The sequence below is a fragment of the Scyliorhinus canicula genome, chromosome 5, assembly GCF_902713615.1.
Source record: "Scyliorhinus canicula chromosome 5, sScyCan1.1, whole genome shotgun sequence".
Taxonomy (NCBI): domain Eukaryota; kingdom Metazoa; phylum Chordata; class Chondrichthyes; order Carcharhiniformes; family Scyliorhinidae; genus Scyliorhinus; species Scyliorhinus canicula.
Genome location: NC_052150.1, coordinates 225,853,276 through 225,869,473, shown reverse-complemented (window position 1 = coordinate 225,869,473; position 16,198 = coordinate 225,853,276). Strand labels below are relative to the sequence as shown.

Sequence of the window (16,198 nt, the reverse complement as noted above, 5' to 3'; positions counted from 1 at the left end):
CCCTCCCGCTATTCTCCGACCCGTCGTGGGGGGCGTAGAATCGCGCCCACTGTTATTTGCAAGACAGAGTTAAACCTTTGAGGCTGAAGATCACTGTGGCCAGGCTAGCCACGTACACTGGGAGAGCAATCAAGACCATGGAAACGACTATCTCTCCAGCAGTCTGTAGCCAACAGCCAGCTCACCTTTCACGCATTGTTATGTTGGACCAGGGACCAAATTTAGTAGGGTGTGTCTGGATCCAGCATATTAAGCTGAACTGGCTAGAGATATTTTAAATAAGTGAGGGGGCATGCACGAAGTCATCAGAAGTTATCCAAAGGTTTTTCAGGGACAGTTGGGCAAGATTAAGAGACTCCAAGCCAAGATTCATTTGAAGCCAGAAGCTACACCAAGATATTATAGGGCTGGACCCATGCCTTTCTTAATGCTGGAGAATGTAGAAGTGGAAAAAGTGCCTGGAATATTTAGGCATCATTCAACCTGTACAAATTGCAGAGTGGGCAGCACCTATTGTTCCAGCAATCAAACCTGACAAGACCGTCTGCACATGCAGAGATTACAAACAAAAGGTAAAATGAGCTGCCAAACTGGATAGATGGCTCATACCTAAAATACAGGACCTGTAAGCAAAATTAGTTGGTGGATTAACATACACTAAATTGGATATGAGCCATGTATATCAGCAGCTGGAACTAGATGATTTGTCCTGGAGGTATGTTGCCGTCAACATACACAAGTTTTGTACGAATAGAGTCGATTACCACTAGGGTTCTCTTCAGCATGTGCCATATTCCAGCGCACCATGGAATATTTACTACAAGGGTCACTGAAGGCTGTTGTATACTTTAACAATGTGCCAGTTACTGGATCCATGGAAGAGGAGCATCTAGAAAACTTGAAGGAAATACTGAAGAAATTCCAAAATTCAGAGGTGAACCTGAGAAGAGGGAAATGCATTTTTCAGGCAAATGAAGTAACTTCTTTGGGCTACAGAGTGGATGCACAGGGATGCCCTCCCATGGAGGATAAAGTAAAGACCATCACCATGGCACCAACTCTGAAGAACTGCACAGAATTAAAGTCTTTCCTCAGAATGATTACAGGAGATTAATTCCAAACTGTCAACTGTGTACCCCTCTGAGGAAATTTCAGAGGTGTTATTGGAAGGCACATAGAGAGAGGTCTTTAATCCAGTGAAGCATGCATTACAATCATCGTGCCTCTTAGTACATATTGACCCCACCAATAAACTTGTTCTTACCTGCGATGCATCTCCATATAAAATTGGAGCTATACCTTCCCACAGGTTGGATGATGGGACAGGAAGACCCATAGTTTATGGATCGAGGACCTTCTCAGATATGGAGAGGGGATGTTCCCAAATTGAAAAAGAGGGTTTAGCAGTGGTCTACAGTGCCAAGAAATTTCACCAATACAGGAATCACGTCACAGTAGTGACGGATCATAAGCCATTATTGGGGTTTGTTAAAGAAGCTAAAACAATTCCTCCTACTGCTTCTGCTAGGATATAGCATTGGCTTTGATTCTTTCTGCATATGGGTATACTTTAGAACAAAGGCCAAATAGACAATGCAGGTTCTCTAAGCTGTCTTCCATTACCTGTGAGCACGCCACCCCCTCCAGTGCAAGAAGAAATTGTGATGGTCTTTAATTTCCGAGATACACTATCAGCATCAGCACAACAGATTAAGTCATGGACTCAGCGACATCCTTTCTTATCGAAGATTAAAAACATGATATTACATAATAATAATTTCTAATCTTTATTATTGTCACAAATAGGCTTGCATTAGCACTGCAATGACGTTACTGTGAAAATCCCCTCATCGTCACACTCCGGCGCCTGTTCGGGTACACAGAGGGAGAATTCAGAATGTCCAATCCACCTAACAGCATATCTTTCGGGACTTGTGGGAGGAAGCTGGAGCATCTGAAGGAAACCCATGCAGACACGGGGAGAACGTGCAGACTCCAAGCCGGGAATCGAACCTGCGACCCTGGCGCTGTGAAGCAACTATGCTAACCGCTGTGCTACCGTGACGCCGCTGATTGGCACAATGAGCAAGCTTCAAATCCTATGAAGCTTCACAACGAGAGAAAGGCTGGGCTTAGCTGTGAGGTTGGTGTAATTCTCTGCGAATCGGGGGTGGTCACTCCTGGACCTGGAAGGGAAGTATTGCCTGAGGAACTAGATAAGGCCCACCTGGGAGTTTCATAAATGAAGATGTTGCCAAGAAGCGATTTGTGGTGGAAGTGAGAGAGGAAATAGCTGGGGCCTTAACAGATATCTTTACATCATCCTTGATCACGGAGGAGGTATCGGAGGCCTGGAGAATTGCTAATGTTGTCCCCTTGTTTAAGAAGGGTCGCAGGGATAATCCAGGTAATTATAGACCGGTGAGCCTGACGTCAGTGGTAGGGAAGCTGCTGGAGAAGATACTGAGGGATAGGATCTATTCACATTTGGAAGAAAATGGGCTTATCAGTGATAGGCAACATGGTTTCGTGTAGGGAAGGTCATGTCTTACCAACTTAATAGAATTCTTTGAGGAAGTGACAAAGTTGATTGATGAGGGAAGGGCTGTAGATGTCATATACATGGACTTCAGTAAGGCGTTTGATAAGGTTCCCCATGGTAGGCTGACAGAGAAAGTGAAGTCTCATGGGGTCCAGGGTGTACTCGCTAGATGGATAAAGACCTGGCTGGGCAACAGGAGACAGAGAGTAGTAGTGGAAGGGAGTTTCTCAAAATGGAGAACTGTGCCCAGTGGTGTTCCACTGGGATCAGTGCTGGGACCACTATTGTTTGCGATGTACATAAATGATCTGGAGGAATGTATAGGTGGTCTGATTAGCAAGTTTGCAGATGACACTAAGATTGGTGGAGTAGCAGATAGTGAAGGGGACTGTCAGAGAATACAGCAGAATATACATAGATTGGAGAGTTGGGTGGAGAAATGGCAGATGGAGTTCAATCTGGGTAAATGCGAGGTGATGCATTTTGGAAGATCCAATTCAAGAGCGAACTATACGGTAAATGAAAAAGCCCTGGGGAAAATTAATGTACAGAGAGATCTGGGTGTTCAGGTCCACTGTACCCTAAAAGTGGCTGCGCAGGTCGATAGAGTGGTCAAGAAGGCATACCGTATGCTTTCCTTCATCGGAAGGGGTATTGAGTACAAGAGTTGGCAGGTCATGTTACAGTTGTATAAGACTTTGGTTCGGCCACATTTGGAATACTGCGTGCAGTTCTGGTCGCCGCATTACCAGAAGGATGTGGATGCTTTGGAGAAGGTGCAGAGGAGGTTCACCAGGATGTTGCCTGGTATGGAGGACGCTAGCTATGAAGAGAGGTTGAGTAGATTAGGATTATTTTCATTAGAAAGACGGAAGTTGAGGGGGGACCTCATTGAGGTCCACAAAATCATGAGAGGTATAGTCAGGGTGGATAGCAAGAAGCTTTTTCCCCCCCAGAGTGGGGGACTCAATTACTAGGGGTCACGAGTTCAAGGTGAGAGGGGAATAGTTTAAGGGAGATATGCGTGGAAAGTTCTTTACGCAGAGGGTGGTGGATGCCTGGAACGCATTGCTGGCGGAGGTGATAGAGGCGGGCACGATAGTGTCATTTAAGATGTATCTAGACAGATACATGAATGAGCAGAGGGATACAGATCCTTAGAAAATAGGCGACAGTTTTAGATAGAGGATCTGGACGCGCAGGCTTGGAGGGCTGAAGGGCCTGTTCCTGTTATGTCATTTTTCTTTGTTCCTTGTTCTTTTCTTTGGTCTCACTGTTTTACCATTCCTCCAATATCTGGGTCGATGCTGGGCCACTACTTCAAGGTCACATCTTCAGTTGCAACATGCCCAGATGAGCACCATGCAATTCTTCAAATTGTAGTTTTCTTCTGGGCATCGGAGTGACCACCCTCGCTTGCCATCGGATGGCACCATCCTCGCAACTAAGTTCATCTTTTCTTGTTTGATAAGGCTTCACCTGTTCAGAGGTTTTGTCATTCTGCCAACCATGTAGGATCATGTGTTTTTAACTTTTGACAATATCAGGACTCTTTGAGTCCAGTACTGTATCTCAACGTATCAAGGAATTTTAGGGCCATTACAATCTCCTGAGGCATTAAGGTGGCGGAGGTGCTGTGCTTTGTGGTAACGGAAGGTGACTTCAGGTATCAACATTGGCGATGTGTGCCCTGGGTTGGTGTTCATAAGTAGCCAACAGCAAAGCCCCCCTTTGTATTCTCACAGGCACAATCGGGGAATTGATTTATCTTCTTTGGAAAGCCCTAGCAGTGGCTTATGATGGGTGATGCCAGTGGAATGCCTCCCGTAGATGTATTGATGACATTTTTCATACCCAAAATGACACCTAGGCCTTCCTCCTCAATTTGTGAATACCCTTTCTCCTCATCAGTAAGGGTCCTTGAAACAAAACCAATGGGTCTCTGACCCATTACCCATCCTATATGACAAAACAGCTCTAGCTCCATATCGGGATACATGACAGGGGGTTGGTTTAGCACAGTGGACTAAATAGCTGGCTTGTAATGCAGAACAAGGCAGCAGCACGGGTTGAATTCCCGTACCGACCTCCCCGAACAGGTGCCGGAATGTGGCGACGAGGGGCTTTTCACGGTGACCTTATTGAAGCTTCAGGGTTGATTCTGCAGAGAATTCCCGCAGTCAGCCCCAGGATTCACATATCCCCTCCCAATTGGGCGATTGGGCCAAATGATCCTCCAGACACTTGCTGCCTTGAAGGGATAATACAAGGACCATGCACAATCCTGAGTCAGAATAATTAACTGGAGGGAAGCCAGCTTCAATGGGATAGGAACAAACCTGGGTTGAATAAATTGGAACCAAAGGTTGGTTGGAAAACAGCTGAACAATGGGCTACTTGGAAAGAAGAGATGGTTCAGGCACTGCCAAGCAATATTTCCTCAAAAGGGAAAGGTGGGGTAAAGAAATCCAGAGCTTGTTGGATTACAAAGGAGGTAGACATTAGGATAAAGCAGAAAAAGTATGCTTTAGACATGTGGCAGGTCAGAACTTGGCTGAATAAGAAGCTTCAGAGGAGAAGTGAAAAACTAAATAAGAGAATCAAAGAGGGAGCACGAGAAAAGACTGGCAGCTAATATAAATGGAATTGTGAAGTCTTATACAGTCATATATGATGTGTTGGCTTGTGTAGGCTTGAGAGATGAACAGACACTTCCAACACTGATGAAGGTTCAACTCAATTTTATTAACTACTTCTAACCCTCTAATTGAGGGCAGCACGGTAGCATGGTGGTTAGCATAAATGCTTCACAGCTCCAGGGTCCCAGGTTCGGTTCCCGGCTGGGTCACTGTCTGTGCGGAGTCTGCACGTCCTCCCCGTGTGTGCGTGGGTTTCCTCCGGGTGCTCCGGTTTCCTCCCACAGTCCAAAGATGTGCGGGTTAGGTGGATTGGCCATGCTAAATTGCCCGTAGTGTCCTAAAAAGTAAGGTTAGCGGGGGGGAGGTTGTTGGGTTACGGGTATAGGGTGGACACGTGGGTTTGAGTAGGGTAATCATTGCTCGGCACAACATCGAGGGCTGAAGGGCCTGTTCTGTGCTGTACTGTTCTAGCTTCTAGCTTCTAACTAACTAACACACGATGACTGTGGGTCTAAATGATGCTAACTTAAACTAGAGACCTAAGCCTTGTCCGAACCAGTTGATTCTCTCAGCACGTGTTGTGAGTCTGTGCTGGGCTGGATGAGTTCCTGTTACACTCAGAGGCAACACCCAGAATGAGCGGGAACCGTGGTGCCCTCTGCCTTTATAGTGTGTGTATTCTAACTGGTGATTGGCTGCGGTGTTTGTACATGTTGATTGGTCCCTGTGTGTGTCCATCAGTGTGTGTCTGCACCATGATATACTGGTGTATATTATGACATCCCTCCTTTTATAAAAAATTTTTTGATCTAGGCATGTGCTAATAAATAGTGTGGGTGTGTGGAGAATGTACCTTGCTACATGTGAGGTGCGAAGACATATGTACAAAGCTATATACAGGGAACAAGACTATTTACAGAGGAAGGTGCCTGGTGCAGATGACTACCATGAACTGGAACAACCAACGAATCTATTTACAAATCACTGGATAACGAATGCAACAACACAGAATATGGGAAAAAGAACATTTCAAAAAGTCCACATGTGCAGAGTTCATAAGTTCAGTCTCTGAGGTGGGCGATGAACTCTGGTTGACGGCCGTAAGGGTGGGGCAATGGCTTGCGCCTCAGGAGCCGTGAGGGCTGCAGCACTGTCAGGGGCAGGCAGAGTGACCGGAAGGGCCACACAGTCCACGGCGGGATCAGCAGGAGAGCTGGTCGGAGGATCCCGTGACGACCCTGGGACCAGGCGAAGAGCACGCCTGTTGCGGCGCCAAATGGATCCATCCGGTAAGCGGACCAGGAAGGAGCGGGGGGCCACCTGCCTTAGAACGACAGCAGGTGCAGACCAGCCACCATCCGGGAGGTGGATGCTAACCTTGTCGCGTGGATGGATGTCGGGAAGGTCAGCAGCTCGTGAGTCGTTGGACGTTTGCTGCTGCAGTTGAGGCATGTGCATGCGGTGGGGCACGGGGACATGGTCGAGGTTGGGAGTGAGAATTGATGGCATCGTCGTTCTGAGGGTGCGGTTCATTAGCAGCTGAGCAGGCGACAAGCCGGTGGAGACGGGGAGGAGCGATAGGCTAGCAGAGCCAGATGGAAATCTGAGCCGGCGTCGGCGGCCTTGCTGAGGAGCCGCTTTACGATGTGGACCCCCTTTTCCGCCTTCCCATTGGATTGGGGGTATAGGGGACTGGACGTAACGTTCTCGAAGTTGTAGTGTCGGGCGAAGCCGGCCCATTCCTGGCTCGTGAAACGGGCCATTGTCTGACATGACCGTCAGCGGAATGCCATGTTGGACAAATGTCTCCTTACAGCCCTGATCACAGCCGAGGATGTGAGATCGTGCAGCCTGATGACCTCTGGGTAACTGGAGAAGTAGTCGATGATGATTACGTAGTCCCTGCCCAATGCATAGAACAAGTCGATGCCCACTTTGGTCCAAGGCGATGTGACGAGCTCATGGGGCATCAGGGTCTCCCGTGGTTGGGTGGGCTGGAAACGCTGGCAGGTAGAGCAGTTGAGCACCACATTGACGATGTCATCATTGATGCCCGGCCAGTAGATGGCTTCTCTGGCTCTGTGGCAGCATTTCTCGATCCCTAAGTGCCCTTCATGGAGTTGCTCCAACATTAGCTGGCGCATGCTTTGTGGGACGGCGATGTGATCCAATTTCAGGAGCACCCCATCGATAACCGGCAGGTCATCGCGGACGTTGTAAAATTGCGGGCATTGGCCCTTGAGCCACCCGTCCGACATTAGACGCATCACCCGCTGCAGAAGTGGATCAGCCGCTGTCACGTGGCAAATTTGCATCAGTCGTGCATCCGTAGCTGGCAAATGGGAGGCTGCAAGCTGGACATGAGCGTCTATTTGGCAAATGAAGCCGTCATGATCACATGGAGTTGTGATTGACCTTGAGAGGGCATCGGCAAGATCCTTGCCAGGGGTATAGACCAGTTGAAAGTCGTACCTGCGCAGTTTGAGTAAGATACGCTGGAGGCGAGGTGTCATATCATTCAGGTCCTTTTTGATAATATTTACAAGCGGGCGGTGGTCTGTTTCAACCGTGAACTGCGGAAGCCCATAGACGTAGTCGTGGAACTTCAGAACTCCGGTGAGAAGGCCGAGACACTCTTTCTCAATTTGCGCATAGAGCTGCTCTGTGGGAGTCATCGCCCACGACGCATACACAACGGGGGCCCATGACGAGGCCTCGTCTCGTTGCAGGAGCACGGCACCAATCCCCGACTGACTGGCATCAGTAGAGATTTTGGTCTCTTTAGTTGGGTCGAAAAAGGCCAACACTGGGGCCGTGGAAAGCTTGGCCTTCAGCTCCTGCCATTCACGCTCGTGAGCAGGGAGCCATCGGAAATCTGTGGTTTTGCGAATCACGTCTCTGAGGGCCATGGTGTGTGAGGCAAGATTCGGGATGAACTTCCCGGAAGTTCATCATCCCCAAGAACTGGGAGATAAGTTAAGTTTCTGATCACGCTGTAAGTTTGGGTGCCACATGCTGTCAGCACTATGATTCTCTTCCTGTCCTCCCTCTCCATTCCATTAGCTGGGCAGCATGGCAGCACAGTGGTTAGCACAGTTGCTTCACAGCTCCAGGGTCCCAGGTTCGATTCCCGGCTTGGGTCACTGTCTGTGCGGAGTCTGCACGTTCTCCCCGTGTCTGCGGGGGTTTCCTCCGGGTGCTCCGGTTTCCTCCCACAGTCCAAAGATGTGCAGGTTAGGTGGATTGGCCGTGCTAAATTGCCCATAGTGTTCAAACATGTTAGGTGGGGTTACTGGGTTGTGGGGATAAGGTGGAGGTGTGGGCTTAGGTGGGTTGATCTTTCCGGTACGGACTCGATGGGCCAAATGGCCTCCTGCACTGTAAATTCTATGTCTATGCCTTTCAAAACATATTGTAAGCACATCCAGTCCTCCTCAATGGTGCTGAATGGCACGGTGATCAGTCATTTTCTGATTTCTCAGATCAATTATTGTTCCAACCGTATGCCTTCTGCTCCTTGCCTCTGCAATCGAGTCCTACTGTTTTTATCGTCAATGGAGACTATTGGTGACCACCAGTTAGCAACCAACCAAGATCTATTTGCTTACCACAAGACCTATTGTGGTGCAGGTCATCATCATTAACTCCAAGATCCAGTCAGAGGTTAAAAGCCCCTGCTTTCAGTCACAGGAATTTACTCGCTAGCGTCCCAGTGGACAAATGGGTCACATGACCCCCAATAGCTTGCCCCTTAAAGTGGTCTCGCTACTACAGTGAGATAGAGCTGTTTATTAACAATGCACATGATGTGTTTGCAGATGATGTTTCTGAGGAGCAGCATGCAGAAAAATAGGAGGGGCAAAGTTAGGATCTTGGGGCACTCCAGAGGTAACAATAGGGGTGGCACGGTAGCATAAGTGGCTTGCATTGCTGCCCCACAGCACCAGGGACACAGGTTCAATTCCGGCCTTGGGTCACTGTCTGTGTGGAGTTTGCACATTCTTCTTGTGTCTGCGTGGGTTCCCGCCGGCTGCTCCCGTTTCCTCGACAGTCCAAAAATGTGCAGGTTAGGTGGATTGGCCATGCTAAAATTGCAGCCTGCTGTGCAAACATGTACAGGTTAGCTCAGGTTACGGGGTGACGGAGATGGGGCGGGGGAGTGGGCCTGTGCACAATAGTTATTTGGGTGAAATAGTTTGTCATGAACACTAACATGATGTGAACAGATTTAAGAGACAAGGGGGCGAGGAGATTTGATGAAGGAAAACATTCAGGAATTTAATAATATTAATGTTCAATTTTCAATGTTCAATGTCACAATTGTTTCTGCTTTTTGACAGCAATGCCTGGAGACTTGCCATTCTGACGAGACCCAGATCACGGACCAATGCTTACGGAACAATCATTCGGACAATAATTCTGATGTATAGGACACAAGTTGTGACTTTCCAGGTATGTTCTGGTTTGAGATAAAAATGATCTCCTATTTTAAAACATTAGGAGTGCTAATCGATGAAAGCTTTGTATCCACAATGTTGGTTGATGTACCATCAATTGGACGCGAGACACGATGAAGGTCCAAACTTAGGCTTTAATCAGCTAGATGTTAGCCTGGTGGTCGACTGCAGTGAAAGGCCGACCGCCAGGACCTCTGGGTACTTATACCCCGCCCTGGACGCCGGCAGGTGCCAGGTCCCGAAGCGAGACCGTATCCTGCCGACCGTCGGGGTACTCCACATACGCATACTGTGGGTTGGCGTGGAGTAACTGGACTCGTTCAACCAACGGTCGGACTTGTGCACCCGCACATGCTTCCGGAGCAAGATGGGCCCGGGGGTGGCCAGCCAGGTCGGGAGAGGGGATCCTGAGGACGACTTCCTAGGGAAAACAAGAAGACGTTCATGAGGTATTTGTTTGTGGTGGTACAGAGGAGACCGGATTGACTGGAGGGCGTTGGGGATAACCTCTTGCCATCGGGAAACCGGGAGATCTCTGGACCAGAGGGCCAGTAGGATGGTCTTCCAGATGGTGCCATTCTCCCGCTCGACCTGCCCGTTACCACGAGGGTTATAACTGGTCGTCCTGCTAGAGGCGATGTCCCTGCTGAGCAGGAATTGACGCAGTTCGTCACTCATAAAGGAGGACCCCCGGTCGCTGTGGATGTACGTGGGGTAACCAAACAGGGAGAAAATGGACAGGAGGGCCTTGATGACGGTTGTCATGGTCATGTCGGGGCAGGGGATGGCAAAAGGGAAGCGGGAGTACTGTGTTGCGGATGTTGGAGGGGAGGGGACCCTTGAAGTCTATACTGAGATGTTCGAAGGGGCGGGACGCCTTGATTAAATGCACTTAGTCGGGGCGGTAGAAGTGCGGTTTGCTCTCTGCGCAGATGTGGCAGTCCCTGGTGACAGCCCTGACTTCCTCAATGGAGTAAGGCAGGTTGCGGGTCTTGATGAAATGGTAGAAACGGGTGACCCCTGGATGGCAGAGGTCCGCGTGGAGGGCGCGAAGGCAGTCGATCTGTGCGCTGGCGCAGGTACCGTGGGACAGGGCATCAGGAGGCTCGTTGAGCTTCCCAGGACGATACAAGATATCGTAGTTGTACATGGACAACTCGATCCGCCACCGCACAATCTTGGCGTTCTTGATCTTTCCCCTCTGTGCATTGTCAAACATGAAAGCTACTGACCGTTGGTCTGTGAGGAGGGTGAACCTCCTGCCGGCTTCAACTATGACCTGTGCCTCCTTTTCCACCGAGGAATGGCGGAGTTCGGAAGCGTAGAGGGTCCGGGAGAAGAAAGCCACGGGTCTGCCTGCTTGGTTCAGGGTGGCTGCCAGAGCAACTTCAGACGCGTCGCTCTCGACCTGGAATGGGAGGGACTCATCGATAGCATGCATCGTGGCCTTTGCGATATCCGCTTTGATGTGGCTAAAGGGCTGGAGGGCGTCCATCGACAGGGGAAAGGAGGTGGACTGGATGAGGGGATGGGCTTTGTCGGCGTAGTTGGGGACCCACTAGGCGTAATAGGAGAAGAAGCCCAGGCAGCGTTTGAGGGATTTGAGAGTGTTGGGAATGGGGAGCTCCATTAGGGGGCGCATGCGTTCGGGATCGGGGCCTATCACTCCATTACACACTACGTAGCCAAGGATGGCTAGACGGTCGGTGCTAAACACGCACTTATCCTTATTGTAGGTTAAATTAAGGAGTTTTGCGGTTTGGAGGAATTTTTGAAGGTTGGTGTTGTGGTCCTGCTGGTCATGGCCGCAGATGGTGACGTTATCGAGATACGGGAAGGTAGCCCGTAAACCGTATTTGTCGACCATTCGGTCCATCTCCCATTGGAAGACCGAGACCCCATTTGTGACACCGAATGGAACCCTTAGGAAGTAATAGAGGCGCCCATCTGCCTCAAACGCGGTGTACTTGAAAATGAAAATCGCTTATTGTCACGAGTAGGCTTCAAATGAAGTTACTGTGAAAAGCGCCTAGTCGCCACATTCCGGCGCCTGTCCGGGGAGGCTGGTACGGGAATTGAACCGTGCTGCTGGCCTGCTTGGTCTGCTTTAAAAGCCAGCGATTTAGCCCAGTGAGCTAAACCAGCTCTTGCGGTCACTCGCGCAGATGGGGAGCTGGTGATAGGCAGACTTAAGGTCCACCGTGGAAAAAACTTTGTATTTCGCGATCTTGTTAACCAGGTCGGAAATACGGGGGAGAGGATATGCGTCCAGCTGTGTAAACCTGTTGATGGTCTGACTGTAGTCGATGACCATCCGGTTTTTCTCCCCAGTCCGAACTACCAGCACTTGGGCTCGCCAGGGACTGTTGCTGGCCTCGATGACTCCTTCCTGTATTAGCCTCTGGACCTCGGACCTGATGAAGGTCTGGTCCTGGGCACTGTATCGTCTGCTCCTAGTGGCGACGGGTTTACAATCTGGGGTGAGATTCGCAAACAAGGAAGGGGGGTCCACTTTTTGGGACGCGAGACTGGAGACAGTAAGTGGGGGAATAGGAAGGTCAAGCCGAATTGGAAGGTCAAGCTCTGCAGGTTGCACTGGAAATCCATTCCTAAGAGTGCCGGTACGCAGAGACGGGGAGGATGAGGAGTTTGTAGTTCTTGAGAACCCTCCCCTGGACCGTGAGGTCCGCTATGCAGCACCCGGTGATCTGGACGGAGTGCGAACCTGAGGCTAGCTCAATCTTATGTTTGACTGGATGGACGGGAAGCACGCAGTGTCTTACCGTGTCGGGGTGGACGAAACTCTCTGTGCTCCCGGAGTCCAGCAGGCAACTCGTCTCGTGCCCGTTGAGCTGGATCTGCGTCGTCGCCTTGGCGAGCGTGCGTGGTCGCGACTGGTCGAGGGTGATTGAAGCAAGTTGTGGCGAGAGATCCTGGTTATCATCGCTGGCAAAGTAGTCGCTGGCAGGGCCTTCTGTGTTGGCTCAAAATGGCGGCGCCCAGGACTCGCACGTGGAATCGGGGCCCCAAGATGGCGGCGCCCAGGACCCGCACGTGGAGGCGGGGCCCCAAGATGGTGGTGCCCGGGACCCACAGGCGGCGTCCAGGGCACAAGATGGCGTGCCCAGGACCCGCACGTGGAGGCGGGGCCCCAGAATGGTGGCACCCGGGACCCACAGGCGGCGTCTGGGGCCAAATAAGGCGGCGCCCGCGGGACCCTCGTGGCGGTCAGGGGCAGGGTCAGCAGTGTCTGCGGGCCAATCGGGGCAGCCTGGAGCGGGGGCAGGGCGGCCCGTGGGCCGGATGCGGGGGCCGGGTGGCGGGGTGGAGAGGCCTGTGTGCCGCGCTGGGCCCTGGGGGGGCCCGGGGGGGGGGGGGGGGGGGGGGGGGGGGGGGGGGGGTGATCCGCGGTCGCTGTGCGGGACAGCAGCGACCAACTTGGTCTGGCAGACCGCAGCATAATGGCCCTTCTTCCCGCAGCCCTTGCACAGAGCGGAGCGGGCCGGGCAGTGCGGGCGGGGGTGTTTAGCTAGGCCGCAAAAATAACAGCAGGGCCCCGCAAGCTTGTCGGGGCGTCCCGCATCGCAGGCCTGAGGGGGGTCGGGGTCAGCGGAGGATGGGGAGGGTGCGTGCCATGAAGCCCAAGGGGTTGCCGCGCGGCCGGGGGCGTATGCGTGGGCGTTTAGGTCGCCGACCTCCAGGGAGGTTGCGAGGGTCCAGCCCTCAGCTAGGCTGAAGACGTCCTTTTCCAGTAATCGCCGGCGGATAGAGGAGGATTGCATGCCGGCAACATTTAGGGGCAGCACGGTAGCATGGTGGTTAGCATAAATGCTTCACAGCTCCAGGGTCCCAGGTTCGATTCCCGGCTGGGTCACTGTCTGTGCGGAGTCTGCACATCCTCCCCGTGTGTGCGTGGGTTTCCTCCGGGTACTCCGGTTTCCTCCCACAGTCCAAAGATGTGCGGGTTAGGTGGATTGGCCATGATAAATTGCCCGTAGTGTCCTAAAAAGTAAGGTTAAGGGGGGGGGTTGTTGGGTTACGGGTATAGGGTGATACGTGGGTTTGAGTGGGGTGATCATTGCTCGGCACAACATTGAGGGCCGAAGGGCCTGTTCTGTGCTGTACTGTTCTATGTTCTATGTAAGCGTCTCTGACTAAAAGTTCCATGTGCTCTGTCACAGAAATTTGGGGACAGGCGCAATTTCTCCCCAGAGCCGCGAGAGCCCGGTAAAACTCGTCGAGGGACTCACCAGGGAACTGTTGTGTAGTAGCCAGGAGATGCCGTGCATATACTTTGTTGACCGGCCGGAGAAAGTGTCCTCTCAGGAGATCCATAGCCACGTCATAGTCCTGTTCGTCCTCAATCATTGAGTATACCGCTGTGCCCATGCACGAGTGGAGGATGTGGTGTTTCTGCTCCTTGGTGGGCTGGCTGGCTGCAGTCGTCAGGTAACTGTCGAAACACGCCAACCAATGTTTAAAGATTGCAGGCGCGTTCGAAGCGTGCGGCAGGTACGGAGGCAGTCAGGCTTGATGCGTAGCTCCATTTCCAAATTCTAGCTGATTAAATTGATGTACCATCAATTGGACGCGAGACACGATGAAGGTCCAAACTTAGGCTTTAATCAGCTAGATGTTAGCCCGGTGGTCGACTGCAGTGAAAGGCCGACCGCCGGGACCTCTGGGTACTTATACCCTGCCCTGGAGGCGGGGTCTACTTGCCTCTCGACCAATTGGTGAGCAGTCCCATGACTAGTCTCAGCCAATCAGCTGAGAGGCACATGACCAGCCAGAGCCAATGGGGAACCGGTGCTCTGCACCAATGGCAGCGTTCCTAGTCATACCACCACATTGGTATTTCACATTCCTCGTCCGATATGAGCCGATCAGAAGCAATGAAATGGTGTCCGTCAGTCACTGCACTCACACTTGATCATTGGCTTCTATGAGCTTATGAACTGGGTGGGACCTGCTGTGCATGGAAAGTAATTATTGCGCAATACCTTCCAAGGATTATCTAGGGTCTTCAAATAAGGCTAAAAATAATTGCCATTGTGTGCAGGTTCTGGACTAGAATTAGAATACATAATTTCATGCATAATCACAAACAGAAAACCAGATAACGAGGGGCCTAAAAGAGCATCGAGAGAAATATTTTATTTCAAATTTACAATGGTTAAAAACTGAAAGAATGAGACCTGTGAAAGTCGTTTTTCATTGCCAAAGCGGTTATTTGAAAGTAACGAAGGCTTATTGTGGTGATATGATTTGCATACCTGTCTGCCATTGGGGCAGAACACCGGCTTACCATTGGCCCTGGTCAGTCATGTGCCTCTCGACCGATTGGTCGAGAGGCTGAGTTAACCACGCCTCCTTGCCGAGGTATAAATAGTCAAACGTCCGGCGGTCGTCCATTTTATTGTAGACGACCGCAGGGCTAAGTTCTAGTTTATTAAAGCCTAACTTTTGTAAAGCAACTCGTCTCTCGTACAATTGATGGCACATCACTTATAAAGCTATTAAAACTGTACTTGCACGAGCATGGGCAAGTCCTACATTTTCTTCCAGAAAGTCTGATTTACAGGGGTCTCAGAGCAGGGTTACAGACATTTCCTCCTTCTCCTTTCTTCTTTGTATGTGTTGATTTATTCAGGCATATGCCGGGGGAGATAGCTCAACAAACAAGCTCGCTGGTTGTCAAATTGTGGGACATATTTATATATTTTTCATTACATGCACAGTGACTGTTTCAAGTTTTGATTTGGTGCTGCTAATAATCAGCACTTTCACCTATACCTTTGCAGGCACTTGAAATGAAAATCGCTTATTGTCACAAGTAGGCTTCAAATGAAGTTACTGACCACAAACTGTCACTCCAGCCAAGAAGGTGGATGTGCGAAGGCTTTCTTCCTGAGTCCGAGATTGACCATTTGCTGAATGCCATTGAGGAAAGGAGGGACACCCTCTTCCCCAGGGTGGGGCAGAGACTCAAGCCCGTCCTTCTCAACAGCGCCTGGGATGAGAAGGCAGAGGCTGCCAGCCCCACCAGGAGGACCAGCATGCAATGCAGGAGGAAGAGAAACAACCTCTTTTGAGCAGCTTGGGAGAGTCACCACCTCTGTGCCCCGTCATCACTCCCGCCCCTCTCTCCTCACATCATTCCCCAATCCCCTCGAGGTCAACAACACCCCACCTTCCTGAATCTCCTTTAAAACCCACCCTCCACCAAACCCCAACACCTGTATTGTCCTCTTTGGCCAGGAGCCTTGCACACACATGTTAGCTACAGACATCCCCCCCCCCCCCCCCCCCCCCCCCATACAACCCACCTCCCAGTGTCTCTCTATGTCCTGGAGGTCAAATGTGCCAAATAAGTGGTAGCCCATTGCAACACCGGTGTCCCAATATCAAGTGAGTCACCCCTCTCCCAGAGACCAACTTTCCCCATGTCTTTTGTCTTGCAGGATCTGATAAGGTCGGGCCGTCCAGAGTCGCTGCTCCCTCTCCAGATCCTCAGCACCCCTTGGAGCACTACTCCAGGGAAGACACCAACATTTCAA

General features: G+C 51.0%; 1 protein-coding gene across 1 annotated transcript in view; it reads left to right on the top strand.

The window, feature by feature from the left end:
• The window catches only part of LOC119966629 (titin-like), a 159,083-nt gene that overhangs the window by 121,919 nt on the left and 20,966 nt on the right, over nt 1-16,198 (top strand). The window contains exon 18 of the mRNA XM_038798643.1: nt 9,522-9,633. Within this exon, the coding sequence (XP_038654571.1) occupies nt 9,522-9,547 (26 nt within the window). The 3' untranslated portion in view covers nt 9,548-9,633. The remainder of the gene's footprint in view (nt 1-9,521; nt 9,634-16,198) is intronic.